Here is a 22,976-nt window from a genome sequence, read left to right on the forward strand (position 1 = left end):
TAGCACACTAGCACTTTTCCCGCTGACGATAAATACGTAAAAGGCCTACCTAAAAGACTAAATTGCCTATTTAATTTTAAGCCTGCGAATTTTGAGGGCCATCTTGAGTCCAGTAAGTAAGTAAGTTTTGAGTACGATTCAAGAGTAAAAAAGCCGGACGTAAGAAAAAGCTGGCCGGACTTTTGGTCAAAAAGTAGGACATATCCGGCTTTATCCGAACGTCTGGTCACCCTTATAATAACTAATGAATGTAAGGAAATGGAGAAAAATTATCATTGTTAGTGTGATTCTAATTGTCGACAGTCTAAAGTAAAGAGAGTAAAAAACAAAATTAAATGGACCCTAATTTTAATTTATAATGGTTCAGAGTGATTATCTTAGTGTAAAGTTAACTCTGTGAGTGAAAACTCCAAATTCTATGTTTACAAAAATGAGTAATTAATTACATTCTAACAAGACATTAAACGGAGAACAAGGAATTTTGATTTATTTGTCCTTATTGGATCTACAATATAATCAATGAGAAAATGAAGACCCACAAGCTTGTATCATGTGATATGTGAATGTGATGAATTAATTAATTATAAATGAGAAAATATAGCTTAATATTAGTGTGAGAACACGCGTAATGTTTTGGGGCCCTGACAGTAGTGTGCTTTTAAACGAGTCAAAACGCTAGACCGGTACTAGCGGTGTTAAAATCGTCGTTACCGACCGAATTACGAGTTCATGCTGATTCAAGTTCGCTACATGATAGAGCGATGTTGTTGATGTTGTTATTACGAACGCACCTAGGAGGAGTGCAAAAAGTTGTAGTATATTTTAGTAAACAAACCACAGTTGTACCAGCGGTAGTACCATTTATATGAATTCAAAATTATGACCGTCGTTTGTGCTCTGCAGCATTTTTAAGTACATTTATTAGGTTTACAATTTACAGTGGCAACAGACTGCAATGTCATGAGAATATTTTCCAAAAAAAAAAAATGGGTTTAATACCGCAAGTTGGCAGATGATGGCTCCAAGTACAGGAGTTCACCTTTGAAATTAAGTACAAACTGAGATCACGCATGCCCCGTGTGGATGCACTCAGTGACTTCCCTGTCACGGTTGATATCAACAAAATTGACATTACTGAAGGCAACTGGATACTATCGGTTCAATTGCAAAATGATAAGTGAACTACGGTTCGTAAAATTTTCAGAGATGAAGCAGTATTTCCAGTTAAAAACCCAAAAGTTTATCGAAAGTCAGCAGGCGAAAATGGGAAGTACCCTCTGCTGTGAGATGGCAAATAGTTATGATGTCATGTTATGATCACGTTGTGTGCCATGTATGTTATGATCATGTTTTGTGTAATGTATGTTATGATCATGTTATGTGTCATGATCGGACGTGCTACTTGGGCATTGAAGACACTGCGACGTGTCAAGGTGCATTACTGCTTTACTAAGATGAGATGCTTTGCTGCGAAACATGTTGAAGCATGTTTAAATTGTGTTTACTGTGGGGATTGCGCTGACGGGAAGCAAGGTGGAATTACATTTCATTGGGAACACGCCGATGTCTTTCCATAAGTTGTATTCAGATCATGTTGGTTCCTTTTGACACTAGTAGTCAGAGCTGCTTACAAAGTTACAGAACCTGTCAAATTGAGTAACGTGAAACCTGTCGTGTATTTGGGTATCATGTAAGACATAATGTTTATTTTGGGGTCCCCAGTCGTGGTAGTACATTTACATCCCGTACTTTTAAGATTTTTCTGAAATATAATGCAATTTGACATGTATTAAATGCAAGTTACGTGCGAATATTGTAGTAAGACTATTGTTACAATGTTAGCTACAAGGAGTGTCGAAGCTGAGGGAGAATTTTGGGACACTCATGTAAAAAAAATGTACAGAGTGCGTTGGATACGGCATTCAACAAAGGCATCAATAATACTCCAGTTAAAGCTCTCTTAGGGTTACCAAGTTAAGCCAATGGCTGAGGTCAAGTTGTTGAACTCCTTACAAGACACAATCGACAGGGTGGCTCTCGAGGAATTGAGAGAATGTATCATAGCAGACGATCAGCGCCAACAGAAGGAACGGTACGACAAGATTCGACCTGAGGCTGAGCGATATCAAACATGAAGTTGAGGATCTAAGAGAGGGACAGCATAATCAAAAACAAACGGTTGTGGCTGTTGATAAGATGAAACGTTGGAGCTTTAATGTAAGTTGAAATTACTGTATGATAATTACCAAGCTTCGAAGGTCAACAGACACAAGGCGACGAAAATAATGTCCGAGACCTGGCCAGTCTGCACATTATTGGAATAAAGATGTGGTTGACGAAGTCTGAAATACGTTTAAAGTTGAGTTAGTTGCAAAAGTTGCAAGGTCAACAGACACAAGACGCGGAAGATAATGCCGAGACATGTAGTCTGCCATTATTGGAGTCAAGGTGTGATTGACGAGGTTTAAAGTAAAGTTAGTTGCAAAAGTTGCAAGGTCAACAGACACAAGACATGGAAGATAATGCCGAGACTTATGTAGTCTGCCATTATTGGAGTCAAGGTGTGATTGACGAGGTTTAAAGTAAAGTTAGTTGCAAAAGTTGCAAGGTCAACAGACACAAGACATGGAAGATAATGCCGAGACTTATGTAGTCTGCCATTATTGGAGTCAAGGTGTGATTGACGAAGTTTAAAGTAAAGTTAGTTGCAAAAGTTGCAAGGTCAACAGACACAAGACATGGAAGATAATGCCGAGACTTGTGTAGTCTGCCATTATTGGAGTCAAGGTGTGATTGACGAAGCCTAAAGAGGCTTAAAGTTAGTTGATGCCTGACAGGCGCTCAAGGTTAGTTGAGGTCTGAAGGGATGTCAAGTATGAGAGACGCTCAAGGTCAGTTGAGGTCTGAGAGTTCCAGATGGGTAATCAGTTTTACTAACAAATGCAAAAGCTTCCATTTCAAAGTCTAATAATAATTATTTGTTTGGACAGGTAAACGAGTGGCAACGACGAGTAGTATGAGGACATCCTACAGTCAGGATGGTCGAGTGTACGAAATTCTCACATCTCCCTTGCTTAGTCTGGACGCTCGGTTCGGAGGGCACCTGCTTGAAGTGGTTGGTGTCATAATAACGTCCCATTCGATAGGACGTACCCGCCTAATCCCGCATTATCACCTCGTTTTGTTTATGTTACATCGTGCTGAGGGTGAAAAGGAATTTTAGTGGGGAGTTTTTAGAATCATATGTTAATAAGAGAGCACGTCTCATTTACTTATACTCATCAGAATTGTTTACTACTTTTTGATATATTAATAAACTTTATAATTATTGGAATTTAAATATTTCTTACACTCCGTTGCTATGAGAAATCTTTGGTGTTTAGAAAACATTTCGATTTTACCACTTATAATTTCAGCAACGGGAATAGTACCGCAATCTCTTTTTAAAAATTTAAAAATTTTGGACTTAGAGAACACATTAGTGGTTGAAATTCAAAAAGGTATATTATTATACTCATGTCATATCGTGAGGAAATTCCTTAACATTGACACAGAACATAAAACACAAAAAAGTCAAAATGTGGAGGCGAGACGCCGGTAATTATGTTGCTAAGCACTGCACTATTACTTGATAATATTATCCGTAATGATAGTATGTATATGTATTATAGGGAATTAATTATATTTTAAAACGAAAGAAAACGTTAAACATCAAAATCAGCTCTTTATTATTCGGCGGTGTGTTACAGAATGCCTCCAAAAACTAAAACTAAACAGTTTTAAATGCAGAAGTGTGATAATTATGACATTTACGACCCAGCTGGGGCTCGATAGTTAATCACCCCAGCTGCATGCTCTTGACTTCGTCGGGGTTAAAATAAAATCCCACGCATTAACTCAAGTTCATAAAAATGTTGACGATATAAAAAATATAAATTCTAAACATTGACTTAGGCACATAAAATATTGTCGATAAATTATCCAAAATTTAACAATTAATCCGAATACATGAAATTTTGACGACAGTATGTACTCCGACAAAATTGCCGTGCCGCCGGGTGGTGGAGGGTTAAGAATATTGCTATCACATTTTATTGCATTGTCTATGAGGATGCGAGATTTTGTTCCGCAGTCACAATTCTCTTCGTGTAAATCTGAAATTTCTGTATATAAATATTCACATAATTTTCTAAAAAAATTCCGTTGCGAGTTTATGTTTAAAAATACTTTTCGTAATCTTTGCTTATCACATCAGTATTGTGAACATTTTATAAGCTTCTTGCAAAAGAGATACCAAAAATTCCGTAGGGTATTTTAAATCTCCTCTGTCTAAACAACTTAAATACTGAAGATTTCCCGAAAATGTGTCTATTTCTAAATCTCTGTTTGTTAATATTAAATTTTAATTTTAGCACAAACTACAACCTACTTTAAATTCAATTTTCCTGCCAATATAGCCTGGAATATAAATGATCACAGATATGTCGTTTTCAGACACATCAATATTTTTTGCCCTTTCTACCACTGTTTTAAAAATATCTAAATGAACGTGATCACTTCTATCCGAAACTGATTCTTCCTCACATTCATCTAAAAACGTTTTATTCCAAACGATCCACTTTTAGCCGAGTTGAGTTTTAAAAGAGACAATATTTTTCACTCTAGAAGGGTGAATTTATTTTTAATTTTTTTCGAACTCCAGAATCTGCTGCAAAGCTATATGATAGTTTTGTCCTGACATGTAGCGATATTGATAACTAACGATAGATAACTATCTAATCATACCAAAAAATTCTTCAGAAATACAATATTCGGAGAATCCATACTTTTAATCGAATCAAATAATAATTTGCAGTTTACAATTTTTCACCAGGATAAAATTATATTAAAAGTGTTTACGGTCCCCTCACTTATTTCTGGATATTTTAGTTGAAAAGTAGTTCTGTCGCTCAATATTTGTCGCATTCAAGACTTTTGTATTTTTGAGATTTTGAGATTTGACATACGATAAAAATATCCTTTAGTTCTGTATACTCGTATTTTTTTACTTTCATGTTCATATATTAAAAATCAAACCAGCTCTGGTGACAAGTTATCGTAGGACCATACTGTGCCAGTCGTATCAGGTCAGACGACAAACGTGACGTCACTAACCCTCGGCTGCGTATGACTGTGGCTTGATTCTTTAGGAGGCTTTGGTTAGAATCAGGTAAGGGTTATTTCACATTAAAAGTCAAGACAATGACGTTGATGTCCCACTTTTTTTGCCCGCAATAGTACCTACAGCGTGATCTTTGTGATCAACAATGACTGAGTCTGTTGGCAATGAAACAAATGAAAAATATTGGTATTTTTCTGTTTCGTAATTGGCACTGACTGGATGTTTTAACTTGACACGACATTAAAAAAAATTAGGTTATGTCGGGTATGTTTATGCTATTACATAAATGACCCTTTGATGGTAAACGTCAAATTCGCCTGTCAACTCTGTCAAAGCTGACAACCGGAAATGCGTTTAGATTACAGTGGTACCAAAATCATTCAAATTTTCATTGTTACCAACAGATTCAGTCATCACGTTGTACAGTTGCGGCCGTTGAAAACTCAGACACTTTGACAACGCCAAACTTTCGGCTTTGTAAATGAGATTGAAAGTGACGTTTCTCAAAATGTCACTCAAATATTATCCACATTAATTTCTCTCGCAATGGCTCTTATACTCACACCGTCCCTCAGTCAAACACATTTTTGCAAATCAGATAATTGCGGCATTTCAAAAGTTAGGCGCGATTCGGCCCTAATATGTCAAATACTGACACTGACTTTATAATCCTTGATGAAAATCCTATTTACGCTAATCAAATTTCGGAATTTATACAGAGTGTTTAAATCTTTCCTGTCTGAGATTTCAACGGCCGCAACTGTACCTATAAAATACAGGGTGGAAACTTTAACTGGAATAAAATTCATTACTTGGAAATAGGCGATTTTTGTAAAAGATCCCGAAACAGGTCGATTTTTATTTTTCCTTGCCCACATTTTGACGCATATGGTTTTTGCATATCTGCTCCCGGAAGTGCGCAACAACCCTCAACTTTTTTTTTTTCAAATAGAAGGGTATGTCAAGTGATACCTCGTTTGAAAGACCACTTCGCAAGGAATACAACGCACTATTTGTTTCCTAGAAATTTTCAAAGCCTGCGTGCTAAAAAATAAAAACCAATTTTATAAGTTTAAGATATTATTTAATGCAAAAAATGTTCAAAATGGCTACCATTTGTTTGTTGGAAAATTGCAAATCGACAGTATAAACCATTCACGATTATTTCAAATTCGGACTATCTATGAAAATCTGACATTTTAGTTGGCAGTATTGTGATTTGTCTTAATAAATCTATTTTAGGTTATAATTCAACCGAACACTGCTCCCAAGTTGTTACATTTTTTAAATAATTGAACGCATTAGGAACAATAATCGTAAAAGTGTAATTGAAATGAAACATACATATTTGTAGGGCAGTTCTGGGTAAATTCGTATTAACTAAATTAATGACGGAATTGACAACAATGCGAATATTTAAAAACGAAACGTCATATGACAGGACCTGACGCCAATCTAACAAAAAAATATCGCGGCCTCCTGCGTGTTTAAAATAATCGTGAACGGCATATAACCTTAAGCAACGTATTACGCATGAGCCATAAAATTAGCCAAATCACACCGGAAATGTTACAAAACCTAAGGGATGCATGTTACTATCGATTTATGATTTGCCAAGAGAGAAACGGTGCCCATTTTGAACAATTGTTGCATTAAATAGTGTTGAACTTATAGAGTTGGTTTTTATTTTTTAGCACGTAGGCTTTGAAAATATTCAAGAAACAAATAGTGCGTTGTATTCCTTACAAATTGGCCTTTCAAACGAGGTGTCACTTGATATACCCTTACGTTTGAAAAAAAAAAGTTGGGGGTGGTTGCGCACTTCCGGGAGCAGATATGCAAAAACCATATGCGTCAAAATGTGGGCAAGGAAAAATAAAAATTGACCTGTTTCGGTATTTTTTTACAAAATTGCCTATTTCCAAGTTATGAATTTTATTCCAGTTAAAGTTTCCACCCTGTATATACCATGCAAAAAAACACTTTCATTTTTGAGGCGTATTTCCGATCTCATACTTTCGCAATAAATCATTTTTAGAATTTTGCTGTACTGTTTTCTCAATTTCGTTGTACATTGTAAAATTTTATTGCGTATTATGAGCTATTAACGGGCACAATGGTTGAGTTTGAAAAGGTTGGGAAGCGGCGCGTGCCATTTGCCGTACAATGCAAATATGCAAAATGTACCATCGGTGGACATTAAAAGCTAGGACATCCAAAAAATTTTCATTGTGTATCAAACTTTCGCTTTGTCACAATAATAAATATAATGTTTCAGTGTTTTTTTGCTACCTACCTGTTTTGAGCACTACAAAACTGATTCTGTGAATAATTAGTAATTACCAACTATTTAATTGGGAAAACAAACAATATCATCAACATGAAACAAACTGAACTTTAACTTGATGATTTTGATAAATAAACGTCATTCACCCCGTCATAATTGTTATAACTTTTTTGTAAAAAACCAAATTTAACCGACACAAATTTTGTAATTTTTGACTTTATGCAATCGTCATCTTGTCCCAGCTTTTAATGTCCACCGATGGTACAATACATCCCTGCTTAAAATACTACCTGCTAGTGGTAAACTACGATTTATAAGCCCCGAAAGATCTGTAACTTAAAATACCATAAAAATTTACTACCTACAACCAAATTGAGAAAACAGTAGGTATATTTTGAGGTTAGGATACTGCCTTCCTTTTTTTCGTAGAACGGTATTTTTACAAAGATAATGCGAAGGTAACTAGATGAAGATCATTCTGTTCCACACTGTACAGGTGTCCCACCTAAGAATTTTATTTATGGACCGATTTTTGTGAAATCTAACAGACAGATAATTTAAAGGGTGGAGATTAATCTCGCGTTACTCAAGTACCTCCAGTCTTAAAAACGCCATTTTAACTCCCTTTATTTGTGAATTAAATCGTTTAAGATTTATACTAAAGTGTAGAACAACAATAAACAATGACTTCCGCGAAAATTCGTCCCCTAAAGGTAGTCGTACTCTACAGTAAAAAGAGGGAAAACCGTGTCATAACTTTTCGCAGAATTTTTCAATTGTTTCAAAGCGATTTGACTTAAATATCTCAAAAATTTTAGCACATTTTTAAGAAAATAATTGATGTTTTCTTGAAGTAGAAACTGTTAATTTGATTAATTTTTGATTAATTTTGATTAATATTTTTTGACGAGTAGATAACAATCGGACACTAGTTTTGTGTAGATTCAAATAAAGGAAAATGTTTTAAAATTACGTTTTTTATTAATCGGGCATTTTATTACCAGTAATTAATTCTTCATTTACTAGAATACCTATCTTCCAAATTTCGCAAAAATCGGTCCATAAATAATAGAGATATAAGACCTGAAAGTCTTAAGTGAAACACCCAGTATAACTCCAGAAAGGTTCTACGTTGTCTGTAAGATGTTTACAGAAAATTTTATAATGATTTGCCCTTTTCATTTTGATTGAACAATTAGCATGTTTAGAATTAATGAATGAAGAAAAAATAGAGAAAGACAATTTTTATGTAAACAGAAATTATAGAAATAAACGAATTTTAAGATGCGACAACAAAACGACCTCCTCTACCCAAACATAATTCTGTTCTTAAGGCTCCTTGACTTGGGAGGGAGTGATTTTTAGCACAGACAAGATAGTGACGCTTGGCAGCTGGAACCGAACTGAGCTGTTGGAGATGCATCTAAGTGAGGACCAGGTTAGGTAATACCTAATTTGTATTCCCGGGTGTGGTACAGTGAATCACTCTAGCGATAGCCGGTGATAGCAGATTTGTTGATTTCCATGCTACTTAAATACAGTAAGGTTGAAAAAGATTACTTATGAAAAAACTTAAATTCGATTCTGTTCTTATATTTATTTATCGTTTGGAATTTTTCGGACAAAAAATAAGTAAGCACTTAAAACAAATTTAACAAGCACATAAAATGTAATCTGTAATCCGTAGTGCGTTCACAATCGACTCTTCGACGCCTACTATGAGGTGAAATTTAAAAAACATGCATTATACCGGGAGTCCACTTTCAAAGTCGAACATAGGCAATTAACACTGTGCATTCAGTTTATAGATATTATGCCATTATTTCGATTAAATTATAATATTAAAGTAATTAACAGTTTAAGCAGTTTTTATTATAAATTCTTTGAAAAAATTACAATGCAGTTCCTACCTTAGTTAATAATAAATCTAAATAATTTGCTGAATTTAAATTTCCCTTTATTTCAAATAATAAATGATTGTCCCATTCCAGAAGGCATTGGTGACGTAATTGAATGTGCCGCAAGCCTCATAACATCAGTGAGACTAGTATCGCCGATAGGTGGTGGTGCCGGCGGTAGTGGAAATCTGTCTACTATACTTGGGCCAACCAACAGATATAGTAATAAAACCGCCCCTTAGTGCCCGCGTATTTTAAATAGTAGCTTCCAATTGGCTTATTCAAAACGTGCGCAAAACGTGTTTATGTTTGTTTGTTTTCCTTGGCATTTTTCGATTTGTATTACAAAAATTTTTGTTTGTTTCTCTATTTGTTAGAAAGTGGTACGTGATACGCTTCATTGTGAAACAGGCTTCGGCGTATATTGTTCTACGCAACTAGGCCACATCACCTTTTTTCTATTACTATATCTGTTGGTTGACCCAAGTATAGTTTGTCTAACGTTGCGAGGCTGCCGGCACATCCAACATTTGTGTGGGTTTTCAACGCCAACTGCGATGGGACATTCATTGATGTCCTTAGCGCACGTAAAATTTGAAATATCGAGCGATGGATTTGAATCCGTACGTCTTTTACGATTGATGTCGAGATCTAACCAGGGTTTCAAGCTGTGTTTATTGGAGCGTGGAGTTCAAATAACGACATACGATTTCGGATTCGGGGATAACTTGATTACAACTTAATTTGATCGCTCCTTCAAGCAGTAACATTTTTGCCTTGAAATTATGCTCTAATTATTGTATTCTAGTGCATTTTGTAGTGTTGGGTTGCAAGCCTACAATTTAAAATCTCCCAATCTATCTCTGGACGAAGTATATAATCTGTTTTTTAATCAAAGAACCACGACCTGTTGATTCAGGTTTTGCAATAATAAAATTTTACTAAATTTAGGGAATTGAATGATATCTATTGGCTGCTATACCAGCCAACGCCTGTCATTTTTAATGTCCTTGAAAGTACGCAAACTCGCATCTAAAATTTGAACATGTTATTAAACATGCTTGGCAAAGTAAGATATTTATTAAACTCTCAAATTAGTTGCTATTAATTATTATTAACTTTATTAACATGCTGGACTACTAATACCTATCTCTACGTAACCTCAATTTTTAATGATGAGATTTTTCACCGTAGGTCAAAAGTGTAGGTACAATGCTGACAGTTCTATTTTGGGTGTAAATTGCAGTGTTGTGGTTCTTTGATAAAAAAAACAGACTATACAGGGTGTTCTCGAAGTTGACGCGTTCCTTGTAACACGAGGTACTACACATTATTCTTAAGAATTTTAGTCTAAATCTTCTTAGTAAAATGTTTGTATTAACGGAGATAATTGATTGTATATTTTTATTGTTTTCTAAAATTTTAGGTCCGGTCCTGTCCATTTCTCCGCTGTACTAGATTAATAACTAACCTGGCCCAGAATGGTGTCTTTCCGGAAATCGCTTTGCAATACACTCTGGACGCTGCAGATGCATTCTGATAACGTGATAACATTGCCCATGCATTTGCAACATATCTGTGAGCTCATTATTTTCCTAATAATAAAGCCATTTCGACTAATTATATGACAACTCTGACAGTAGTTTTGATTAACGTCCATGCTCATTTGATTTTTTTTTTGTCAATTCCAATTTCTAACAAATCAGCGCAAATTTGAGCAAGACCGGTTTCAAAAATTTCAAAAAAATTTACTTATTGTATCTTCATTGTCGTACACATTTTACTAAGGTGATTTTGGCTAAAATTCTTTAGAACAACGCATACTATCTCATGTTAAAAGGAACGCCTCAACTTCGAAAACACCCTGTATATACTCTCTTGTCAAAAATAAATTACTTCCTAGAATTCAAACTTTTATGGAAATAACGTTTTTCATATTGTGTGTAACTAGAATTTTCAAAAGTTATTTTGAATGCTTAAGGTTGGTTACTATGAATTGAGCGATTAAGTCCAACTAAATATGCCGCCAGAAACCAGAATTGATTGTGAAACGATATAACATCCTTTACTTAGCGAGAAATTAGTCATTTGCAACTGTTACAATTAATTTGCTGTCTTATTAATAATTGGCCCGATTTCAAGTCAGGGTGACAAATAGGTGATGCAGCGCAAATGTGTAGCTATCTTTGTCCTACACATTAATTACTAATATGCGTCATCTTTCTCAAACTTGCAATTTTGTGCCGTTACCATGACAATACAAGTTGCAAGTCAACTTGAAATCGGCCTCTTACATTTTTGGGATATCTTTTGTTTGTCACCAGAAACCACATAGCCTCCAACCTAACCAAATGTATGGCAACCTAGTAACGAATATCCCTAAATCCTAGGGAGTAATTTATTTTTGACACGAGAGTAGTGGGCGTAGCGGCGCACATAAAGCATTGTGCACAGCCACCTATGATGGTGATGATGATCATTTATAACGACCCTGTGTCTTCGACCACCCACATTTTCCTTTCTATTTCACACAGATGGGGGTTTATGACCGCTACCCTTGCAGCTTCTTTAGGGGCTGCACAAAACTTGTATGAAATAGCGTCACTTCTACTTGAGCAGCTAAACGTTCAAGACGCCTTGTAGTTGTCACCAATTCGTAAATAAATTCATTCCTTGTTAAGTTTAAATCCGTTTATTTTATTTAATAACAACATTCATATAATCGTACCGATCGAAGCGTACGATACAACACATTGGTCCTTCAAGCCGGATTTAAACCGAATTATTATAAAAAAGTGAAAAAGTTCTCGAGTGAGTGTCGTCATCGAGGATTCCGACCCTTGGTTCAAGAAGCGTGGCAGCATCCAGAAGCTCGGTAAACAAACCCAACGCCATAGTCTCCACCCAGGAAACCAACAGGCAGTCAAGGACAGCGAGACGTACACCCTCATCGTGGACAACGAATCCAGGTCAGAGATATCTGTTTCCTTTTATCAACCATCCTCACCCGTTATTGCCATATTGTTCTTTTGTATTGTCATTACGCGGCGTGAGAAGTTTGAGTTGCAAGTTCGAAATCAGATTTAATAATGCCGGAAATGGAAAATCCAAAAACTAGTCGTTCCACGGCAAAGGGTAAATTAACGGGAATAGAAAAATACGTAAATGATGATACTATCGAGAAAAATTTAAACGATCTAACCATACGTTTAAACGCTTTAGAAAATATTGTAAAAGACTTTGACAAAACACAAGCCGGTGTCGAATCAATGCCCGGTATCGAATTAGCCGACGAGGAGGACGAACGTGATTCCTTCGAAGGGCGTTATTTTGATGTTGCTTCAAAAATTAACACTCTTATTCAGAAAACTCAAAATAAGGAACAGGCGATCACAACAGGTACATCTGTCCGTTCCGTATCAAATTCAAATCGCGATGATTCTTTAAACATTCAATTGCCTGTGTATAGCTTGCCTACATTTTCGGGTTGTTATAAAGACTGGCTCTCATTCTCAGATCAATTTAAGTCAGTTATCCATGAAAACGACAAGTTAGATAGTTGCAAAAAATTCCATTATCTAAGGTCTTCCCTAAAAGGCGAAGCGCTTAAGACAGTAGAATCGTTATCGGTGTCAAACAATAATTATCAAATTGCATGGGATCTACTCGAAAGACGTTATGCCAACGAGAGATTAGTAGCGCAAGAGCATGTGTATGCTATTTTAAAATTCCCGGTAATTGCAAAGGCCTCGCATACTCATTTACGCGAATTAATTGATATGTTGAACACCAACATGGAAGCGCTAAAAATGTTGAAAGTACCGGTAGATAGCTGGGACGCGATCATCGTTCCGATTATAACCGAAAAATTGGACTTTCATTCGAAAAGGGAATGGCAGAGCAAGGTCGATGCATCTATTCCCAAGTACAAGGATTTTTTACTCTTTTTAGAAAAACGCCATCAAACATTAGAATCGTTGTTTCTTACGAATAAACTGGTAGTAACGAACGTCCAACCATCTAAATCAAAATCAAACAGCTACTCAAGCACGTCGAACAACCAGTCGTCAAATAAATCAAAATTTTGCAATGTGTGTAAAAAACCAAATCATTACACCAATCAATGCATCACATTGTTGAAATTAGACCTTAACGAAAGGCTCAAATTAATCCAGCAATTAAAACTATGTCAAAATTGTTTCAAGGACAATCATATTGCCGTTAATTGCAAGTCAAATTTCAAATGTAAGGAGTGCGACGCGAGTCATAATACTCTAATCCACGGTGCGAACGGTCTGGAATCATCAACAGCACGTCCACAGTCGGTTTCTTTAAATTCTTACTCACGTGTAAACTTAACAAAATCAGGCATTCTCTCGACTGTTATAGTTTTAATTAAGGACAAAAACAATCAATACCAAGAGTGTCGCGCTTTTCTTGATGGGGGTTCCATGAACCATTTTATAACCTCCGATATGTGCAAAAGGTTAGGTCTCACGCGACAAAAGGTTCGAATAGAGATCGGAGGTATAAACCAATCGGCGAGTAGTGTAAATCACGCGGCTCAGGTCACAATAAAATCGCGACACAACCAATATTCGCAAGAACTCAGATGTTTGCTCTTAGACAAGATTACAGAAAATCTTCCGGTTCACATAATGGACATGTCAAAGATAACCGTCCCCGAAAACATTAAATTAGCTGAACTATTTTTACCGTTAATGTGCATCGGACAAATCCATCTGGCACCGGGGCAGCCACATTTTCAAAAAACCCATCTGGGCTGGATTGTCGGCGGCACTTTGGGCGAGTTGGATAATAAAACAAAAACCTTGTGCCATTTTTCGTAACAAAAGCTCGACCTTCATGAGCAGGTAGAAAAATTCTTCTCCATCGAAAGTGTGAATTCGGTCGCCGACAAACTTTCACCGGAAGAGAGAGAATGTGAAACCCATTTCTGCAACACCATAAAACGGGACGCGCAAGGGCGGTTTATTGCACGTCTACCTTTTCGAAGTAACCCGCCAGACTTAGGAGATTCTCACGCTGGGGCTGTAAAACGTTTCCGGTCACTAGAAAGTAAACTCAACAGACACCCCGAATTAAAAGAACAATATTCGAACTTTTTGACGGAATATCGGCAGTTGAACCACATGGAACTTCTAAAGGATCCGACGATCAATTTTGAAAATTCTTGTTACCTGCCGCACCATGCGGTCCTTAAACAATCAAGCAGTACGACGAAATTAAGAGCGGTATTTGACGCCTCTTTCATAACGACAAATAATAAATGCCTAAACGACAACTTACTTGGGGGTCCGGTAATACAAGACGATCTCTTTTCTATTTTGATCAGATTCCGAACGCATCGTTACTGCTTGTCAAATATTAGATGGCCGCTGAGATTCGGATGCGCAATGGTAACGGTAGGAGTGGGGACGTCACTTGTTCGAGCGTCGCAGCAGTGAAAACACTGGTACACTCCAAACCATGGCTTTTAAAAGCAAAGTACGAAACAAATTTTTAACTGACCAATTATTATTTACTAAAAATTGCAGATCACAAATGCGTTGAAGACCCGCAATACGTCAGTACAGATTACAGGATTAAAATCTCGTCGACAACGCGGAGTTAGAACAAGTCGATTTCTGTATCTGAGTGTACTTTTCAGAATTTTACCCCACTTTACCGCTTCACCTTGTCGCATCACTGTTCCACATCTTGCATCGCACTCCCTCTTCTGCGCATCCTTAGCGGCCATCTAAGATTTGACGAGCAGTACGTCAGTACGTGGTTACAGCCGACATCGAGAAAATGTACAGGCAAATCCTAATCGACTCGGTAGATACGGATTATCAGAGAATCTTGTGGCGCGATCATCCCAACGAAGAATTAAAAACGTACAGACTAACGACTTTCACGTACGGGACGAAACCAGCAAGTTTTATCGCGACACGTTGTTTGTTCGAATTAGCCGTACAAAATCAAAATATGAACCCGTTGGCCAGTTCAGTAATAAAGCGTGATTTTTACATGGACGAGCTGTTAACGGGTGCAGACACCATTTCGGAATTGTCGGCAATTTGCGAAGACGTATCCACCATTTTACAAGGAGGAGGTTTCAACTTGCGCAAGTGGACTTCAAATGTACCCCTGACCTCCCCTAAGATGAACAACAATTGTCAAAAAAACGGTATAGTTAACTTAGATAACGACGTAACGAAAACCTTAGGATTGCTCTGGGATTCAAAAAATGATCTTTTAAAATATGACGCGAAAACAATCGACCGTAGTCTCATCCGACAAGTTATACACAGATGTAACTCTTGCTTTCGGTGTAATCCAAAACGAGTGACTCAAATGATGGGAGATTTACCTGCATGCAGGCTCGAATCGAATCGCCCTTTCGTTATTTCTGGAGTCGATTACTTAGGACCGATCATAATAAAAGAATCAACCGGTCGCGGTAAAAGAAATGTAAAGGCTTACGTCTCGATCTTCGTTTGCTTAGTAACCAAGGCAGTTCACTTGGAGTTAGTCGGTAACTTGACAACCGAATCATTTCTGGGCGCTTTGCACAGATTAATCGCCAGAAGGGGTCACGTCCGGCACTTGTACTCCGATAATGGTTCGAACTTTATCGGAGCCGCAAATCAAGAAACCAAAAAATTTAAGTCATTTCTAAAGTCTTCAGAATTTCAGTCCGATGTGATAAACAAATTAACGGAACGAAATACCGAATTTCATTTCATTCCAGGGCGATCACCGCACATGGGCGGATTGTGGGAAATAAATGTTAAATCGGTAAAAAATCACATTAAAAGAAGCATCGGACTTGCAACTCCAATGTTTGAAGAAATGTACACGCTCCTCACGCGAATCGAGGCTATTTTAAATTCTCGCCCCCTTACACCCATAAGTAATGACCCCAATGACCTCGAACCATTGACTCCCGGACATTTCCTTTCCCCAGGTGAATCTCTGACCGCAGTCCACGAGGGTGACATCACCGAGGTTAAAACCAATCGACTGTCCCGTTGGCAACTCGTCGAAAGGATGCGTCAACTCTTTTGGCGAAGATGGACTCGGGAATATCTCTCGCGACTCCAGGCGAGATCCAAGTGGAGAAATCCCGACACCACACCTGCCGTCGGCTCCCTGGTGTTGATTGCTGACGACGAGCTACCTCCGCTGCGGTGGAATCTGGCGCGCATCACCGAGCTGCACCTCGGAAAGGACGGGTTACCAAGAGTGGCGTCGTTAAAGACAAAAAACGGTGCTACGAAACGTTCAGTGCACAAACTGTGTGTGTTACCCCTAGAACGCGAGGACGTTCACGTGTTGACTCATTACGAGTGAAAAACTGTAAATTGTTCACATCGTTTTTTTTTTGTGTATTTATGTTTTTTGATTTTTTTATGTACATATTTAGATTTAGTTTTGATTTTTTTTAAATTTAGATTTACGTATTAGTAACATACTCCTATATTAGATTTCTCATATTCGTTTTTTGACGTATGAAAAATTTATCTTATATTTAAGTTTGTACCATTTTTTCTTATCTTTAGTTTTATATCATCGTACTCATGTTCACTTAATTTAATTTTTTTATTTTTCATATTTTATTTTTTTTTTTCTCTTGTATTTAATTTGCCTTATTTTACTCATTTGAAATTTATCATTTTATTTTGTTCATTAATTGTTTTAATACGAAATTGATTCAATTTAGTGTTGAGCCCTGGAAGGCTTCAAGGCCGGCGGCATGTCTTCGACCACCCACATTTTCCTTTCTATTTCACACAGATGGGGGTTTATGACCGCTACCCTTGCAGCTCCTTTAGGGGCTGCACAAAACTTGTATGAAATAGCATCACTTCTACTTGAGCAGCTAAACGTTCAAGACGCCTTGTAGTTGTCACCAATTCGTAAATAAATTCATTCCTTGTTAAGTTTAAATCCGTTTATTTTATTTAATAACAACATTCATATAATCGTACCGATCGAAGCGTACGATACAACACAGCCTGTATTATTATTTATTATTTATGAAATCTGGACACTCCTGGCATTATTGACAATCACTTGACAGTTCCTTTTTGTACAGAGTGATCAACAAGAACTGAAGCTGTTGGCAACAATGACAACATGATGAAAATTTCAGTGAAATTGGTAGCATTACATTTTCAGTTGTCAATTTTGACGGGCAAATTCAAACTTCAAAATCAAGTGTCATTTTTGTATCAATTTATTTATTAAAATGATTTTTACACTAAAACAAGACATTTTTATTGGTGTGGCGTACTTTCGGACTGGAAATTTTGATGCTGCTAACGGTTGGTAGTATTCCACGGAGCACGGATGATGAATTTCACCAATTTCAACAAATGTTCCCCGAGCCAGTTGTTATATACCTTAGTTGCGTTTAGGCAGCATTGCACGAGATTGGTGCAACGTTACCTACAAACCAGTGATGGAAAAAGACAAAAGCTACTGGTAGAACCTCATCTACACTTACAGAAGATGCAGTCGAGAATGTTCGAGGTAGAATGGAACAAAACCCTCGAAAGTCAGTGCGAAAGCTTTCACTCCAAACAGGTGTGATTCTTATCTAAAACACACGCATCCAAAGTTCTTTGTTGGACACGTTTAATGCAGGGCCTAATAATTCTTACCATTAAAAATCCCGTCATTCCTTTTCCTTACTGTACAAGCTTGAAGCTTGTCATCTCATATGGAAGTTGCCTAACCATTTTTAAGAAGAAATTAAAGTTCCACCCTTACAAATTTTCCCAGATCCAATCCCTGCAACATGTTTCTGTTTCTCTGGGCCATTTAATTAAGTACGGCTAATTACTTTTTATACTGTTTTTGGTCGTTTTGTACGTATCGTGTTTTAAAACTACCAACTCGTAACATAACCTAAATTTTTTGACATTCACAAATTGCAGCGGGTGCCAACACTGACGCACAAAAAATTTTCATACTTTGGGAATATTTTGCTGTCATTTGCTGCCAACAGCTTCAGTCCTTGTTGATCACGCTGTATAATTCTGAAATAATTTTTGTTAATTAAAATGTGCTCCAGTGACGAAAGAATCTACATATATATGATGAGTCAGTTTCTTAAATAAAAAAAAAATTGTCGATTACTGCCATTTTTGAAATTTTATAATTGAGACTTTTGTGAGGGATGTTCAAACCATACAAAAGTTTAAAATAATTCATGTTTTTTTATCAAGTTATGAATAAAGAACATACTGATGGCTGTATTTAAATTTCGTTAGGGTGTGAATCAGTCTGTATACCAAATACAGAAAAAAACACAACACTTTGAAATAATGCTCGTATGAGCCAAATTTTGGTGAGAATATTCACCCACCATTGGGAACCAATCGATGAAAATTGCAAAGAAATAATCTCCAAGACAAGAGTTTTTTTTAAATTTTATTTTATCTCAAGAAGTTTTGTTGTGTTAAGTGTGACATCATCCCTCTTGTTCTTAGACGCCTAAATTTTTTACAACTAAGCCAATTTGAACCAGCTAGAATTGTGGGGCTCCGAGAGCGTGGAATGTAGTTCCACTAAATTGATAGCCTCTTACATTGCAATTCGCAATGCTACTACGATGATGGCGATCATGGCGAGTATGGTTGGAAGAAGGTAAACAGCAACATGCGAGGGGTTCCGGATGAAAAAAACAAACTACAGAACGGGAAGAACGGTACCTAGAACGGGAAGAACGGTACCTATCTGTGACTACTTGCATTTAGAATTTAGAGATTGTCACATCTCAAGACGAGGGGTTGCAAATGCTTGGTATGCTGCAGTGGCTCGGCCAATAGGGATGTCATCCAGATGCAGCAGAATAGGAGCTTTTGGACTCCGATCTTACGGGCCGCATTTGTGTTACCCTTAACTGCTAACCATCGATGCCAACGTTAGAGTGGTGTGAAGAACGGTTAAAGGATGAGGAATGGAACAACATCATCTTTTCTGATGTGTCCAGATTCTGTTTGGGGATGAATAACAGCCGACAGAGGGTGCAATGTCTTCATGGAGAACGACGCCAGTTGAGGTTTCAAAGAGAACGTCATGTAGAGAGGACCGTGGGTATAATGGTTTGGGGTGTTATTGTGTATGGAAGCCGGTCATGTTTGCTGTTCATTCGAAGATTAATGACAGCTCAGCGATATGTACAGGAGGTACTACAACCTGTCGTAGTACCTTACATTCGTCAAGGTGCAGACACCCTTTTCCAACAGGATAATGCCAAACATCATGTCGCAAGGGTTTCTTTAAGGTGTCTTGAAGATCCTCATGTACCGATCTTGCCTTGGCCCCCACGTTCTTCAGATCATTTTCCCACAGAACATGGATGGGACATGATCGGCAGAAGGTTGTCTAGGGTTGGAACAAGTTCCATAAACCCTAGTGCAACTGCAGCACGAAATTTTAACTGTATAGGAAGTCATCCCTCAAGAGGAAATCGATCACCTCATAAGAAGTATGCCCCGGCGAGTGAGGGAGTATATAAATGCACGAGGGGGTCAGACGCATTATTGACTTTTTTTCTGTAATGTTGGTCCAAATGGCTTGAAATTTTTATCATGTATACTCTATATAAAGGTAATAAACTTCACAAAGTTTCCCCCTTCTGAGTTTATTCTATGGGTTGCGTTTTTTTTTCTGTATTTAGAATACAGGGTGTCCCAGCCAAGACTTTCGAGCCTAATATCTCGGTTATTTTCCAACGGATTTTTGTGAAATTTAAAATGCAGATATTTTAGACGGTGAAGAGTAAAATCCCATTAATGTAATAACCCAAGTCTTTTGATTTATATCAAAACATTGATCGTCAATTAAAAATGCTCGTCCTTGAAAGACGTGTGGTTTGCAAGAAAAAAGAAAAAAACTGTGTTAAACGTGGCTGCAGATGCAAAAACGTAGACGCGTATGAAACAAACGCGCAATTTTGCCGAATTTTGGTCACCCCTTTTCGCACAAATGCAGGTGACATATTTGACGTTTATCTTTCTAACCTTACAAACACTTACACTTACTTAGTTAAAGACAACATTTGGACGTAATTTATTATACTGGATGCTTTAATTCTTCCATTAAGGACTAGAACACGATCGGGATATTTTAGCAAGGTACGTTTCCTGTGTCTTCAAATAAATTGACGACTCTCTTAACCTTACATTTTGTAAAGCCTACATTTGGATAGCGTTCCACGAGAAAACGAACTATGTCATTGAAGTTCTTACGACACTCTCCATAGGCAAAAATTATTTCCTTTTTCAACAATATTCAAATTTCTGCCATTGTAGTCTATTTTCAATAAGTATTTTCAATAAATTTACACAATTTAACTTTTTTAATAAGGGATGTACAAAATGTTGCTTGGCAACTTTTCATCAACTGTTTCAAAAAGTAACTGCTCAAATACTTTCAAAATTTAGATTAAATTTTTAACAACAAAATCTAATATTTTCGTCGATTTAGTTATTTTTTTGTGTAGACACCTATTTTTTAATGTTTAACAATCTAGTAATAGTTGCGCTTAATTTTCAATAAAGGAAACGTGTGTTAAAATTACATTTTTTAACTTGAAGTAATTTTATTATTACTAATTGAACCTTCACCGTTTAAAATATCTGTATTTTAACTTTCATAAAAATCCATTGACAAATAACCGAGATATTAGCCTCGAAAGTCTTGGCTGGGACACCTGTATTATGTTACCGCTAATATGCGAAATCTGGTTTTATGCACAATACTCAGAGATTTTTGTTAATATGCATATTAACTAATATCTCTGGATAATATGCATAAACCCCAGAGATTTCAGTGCTTATGAATAATATCTTTAAACTTTTGGTTATTATGCATAAAACACTAAATTCTTATTTATCTAAATTACCGACTTCAAAATGTCACAACAGCTCAACTTGTTCATACAAAGATGTGAAACTTTATATTAATAACATAATTACATAACATTTTTGTTTTATAATACAAAAATTTCCGATAATATTGCGGAATCTGGAAAAGTGCCCCGAATGCTTGCAGCGTTTCCACGTTGAATGGCAAGGGAAATCCTCTCGAAAAGAAATTTCTTTTATTTTGAATCGCCTGATTCCGCGATAAGTCGGTTTCCGATGACATTAATGAAATCGATGGCTTCTTTGCACCAAGGGCCTAAAGTTTCAAAGGCTAAACCTTTAAATATGTAATTTGACGAAATGATTGAAATACACTGCCGCTCAAAAAATTCCGGACACCTACAAAACTGTTATTGTGGTACCTATATGAAAAATCATGAACTCTCTTAAATTGTGTTTAAATAAGTAACACCATCTTTACAATGAAAAAATGAAATGAAGAAAAGTTAAATTTACAAATATAATGGAATATTTGATCAATTAACATGCAATTATGACCTACAATAACACTACTAATTCAACATTAATAACGGGTGTTACCACCGCGAGCTCTTATAACGTCTCTTAAACGATTTGACATACTTTGAATGAGAGTGGCAATGTAATCTTGAGGTATTTGAGCACATTCTTCCTCCAGAGCCATTCAACGTCTCCGGTCGGAGTTGGCGACGTCTCACTCTTTTGCCAAGAAAATCCCAGACGTGCTCTATTGGATTCAAGTCGGGACTATTGGCTGGCCACGGAAGAAGTCGTATACCAACTTGTTCCAAATATCGAACGACAATTCTCGCCATGTGCGGGCGAGCATTGTCATCCATAAAAAGAAAATTCTCGCCAATAAATGGCATATAGAGAACCACATGAGATTCTACACATTCCAGGATGTACCTATGTGTCGTCATTGCGCCGTTTTCAACAAACACCAAATCGGTCTGGGCCTCTAAAGATATACCAGCCCAGATCATAATACTGCCTCCATTATATCCACTTTTGGGAGATATGCACCATTGACTGTATCGCTCCCCTGGTCTTCGCCACACCTTCTCACAACCGTCTGGTGATCTAGGATTAAATCTGGATTTATCTGTGAAGAGCACGTTCTTCCATTCGTTGTCGCCCCAATTCACATACTGGTGTGCAAACTCAAGCCGTGCTCTTCGATGTCCTACCGTTAATCTAGGGCCTGTAGCTGGTGTTTTCGCAGACAAACCTCTTTCCTTCAGTCTCCTTCGGACTGTTTGGGCTGAAATCATAACTCCACGAACATCAGCTAATCGTCCAGCAAGGATAGTTGATGGCAATCCCCTATCTCGCAATACAGAAAGACACAGAAAACGGTCATCTCGATCAGTTGTTGACCTGCTATAATCAGATCCGGCCTTCTCGTGAATCCATGTGTTTCACGGAATCGCAAGAGTGCGTCTTGCTCAGTACTTCGCGGCATATTAAGGTGTTGTGCAATATACCGCACACTTCGGCCATCGTTGTTTAAAGCTACAATTTGAGCAGCAATTTCAGGTACCATGGTACACAAATGAATCAAATCTGTGATCTGAAATGTAGCTTTGAAAAAAAAAACACAATCTAAACATAAGGAATCTTTGTAAATGAATAATTTTAGATACGCATAAAGTGCGAAAATCACTTAATGCAGGTGTTGCCCTAAAGAGTACAATATAATAACT

General features: G+C 37.0%; 1 protein-coding gene and 1 long non-coding RNA gene across 4 annotated transcripts; one reads left to right on the forward strand and one right to left on the reverse strand.

Moving 5' to 3' along the window:
* Positions 1–14,728: 14,728 nt before the first annotated feature.
* On the forward strand, positions 14,729–17,451 carry LOC138133646 (uncharacterized). Of its 2 annotated transcripts, none has more exons than XM_069051578.1 (2): positions 14,729–14,854; positions 14,905–17,451. In XM_069051578.1, exon 2 carries the CDS (start codon positions 15,161–15,163, stop codon positions 16,703–16,705), a length of 1,545 nt encoding a protein of 514 aa, XP_068907679.1. In that variant the 5' UTR covers positions 14,729–14,854; positions 14,905–15,160; the 3' UTR covers positions 16,706–17,451. The 2 variants fall into 2 exon arrangements, with proteins under 2 accessions (XP_068907679.1, XP_068907680.1); XM_069051579.1 differs by having other exon boundaries at positions 14,749–15,539; positions 16,320–17,451.
* A 117-nt stretch (positions 17,452–17,568) lies between these two features.
* On the reverse strand, positions 17,569–18,390 carry LOC138133647 (uncharacterized). Of its 2 annotated transcripts, XR_011160463.1 has the most exons (3): positions 18,201–18,382; positions 18,019–18,148; positions 17,569–17,954 (listed from the first exon to the last, which is right to left on the reverse strand). It is a non-coding gene; the product is annotated as an uncharacterized lncRNA (long non-coding RNA). The 2 variants fall into 2 exon arrangements; XR_011160462.1 differs by having other exon boundaries at positions 18,019–18,390.
* Between the last annotated feature and the right edge of the window lie 4,586 nt (positions 18,391–22,976).

Source organism: Tenebrio molitor, chromosome 6, assembly GCF_963966145.1.
Source record: "Tenebrio molitor chromosome 6, icTenMoli1.1, whole genome shotgun sequence".
Classification (NCBI taxonomy): domain Eukaryota; kingdom Metazoa; phylum Arthropoda; class Insecta; order Coleoptera; family Tenebrionidae; genus Tenebrio; species Tenebrio molitor.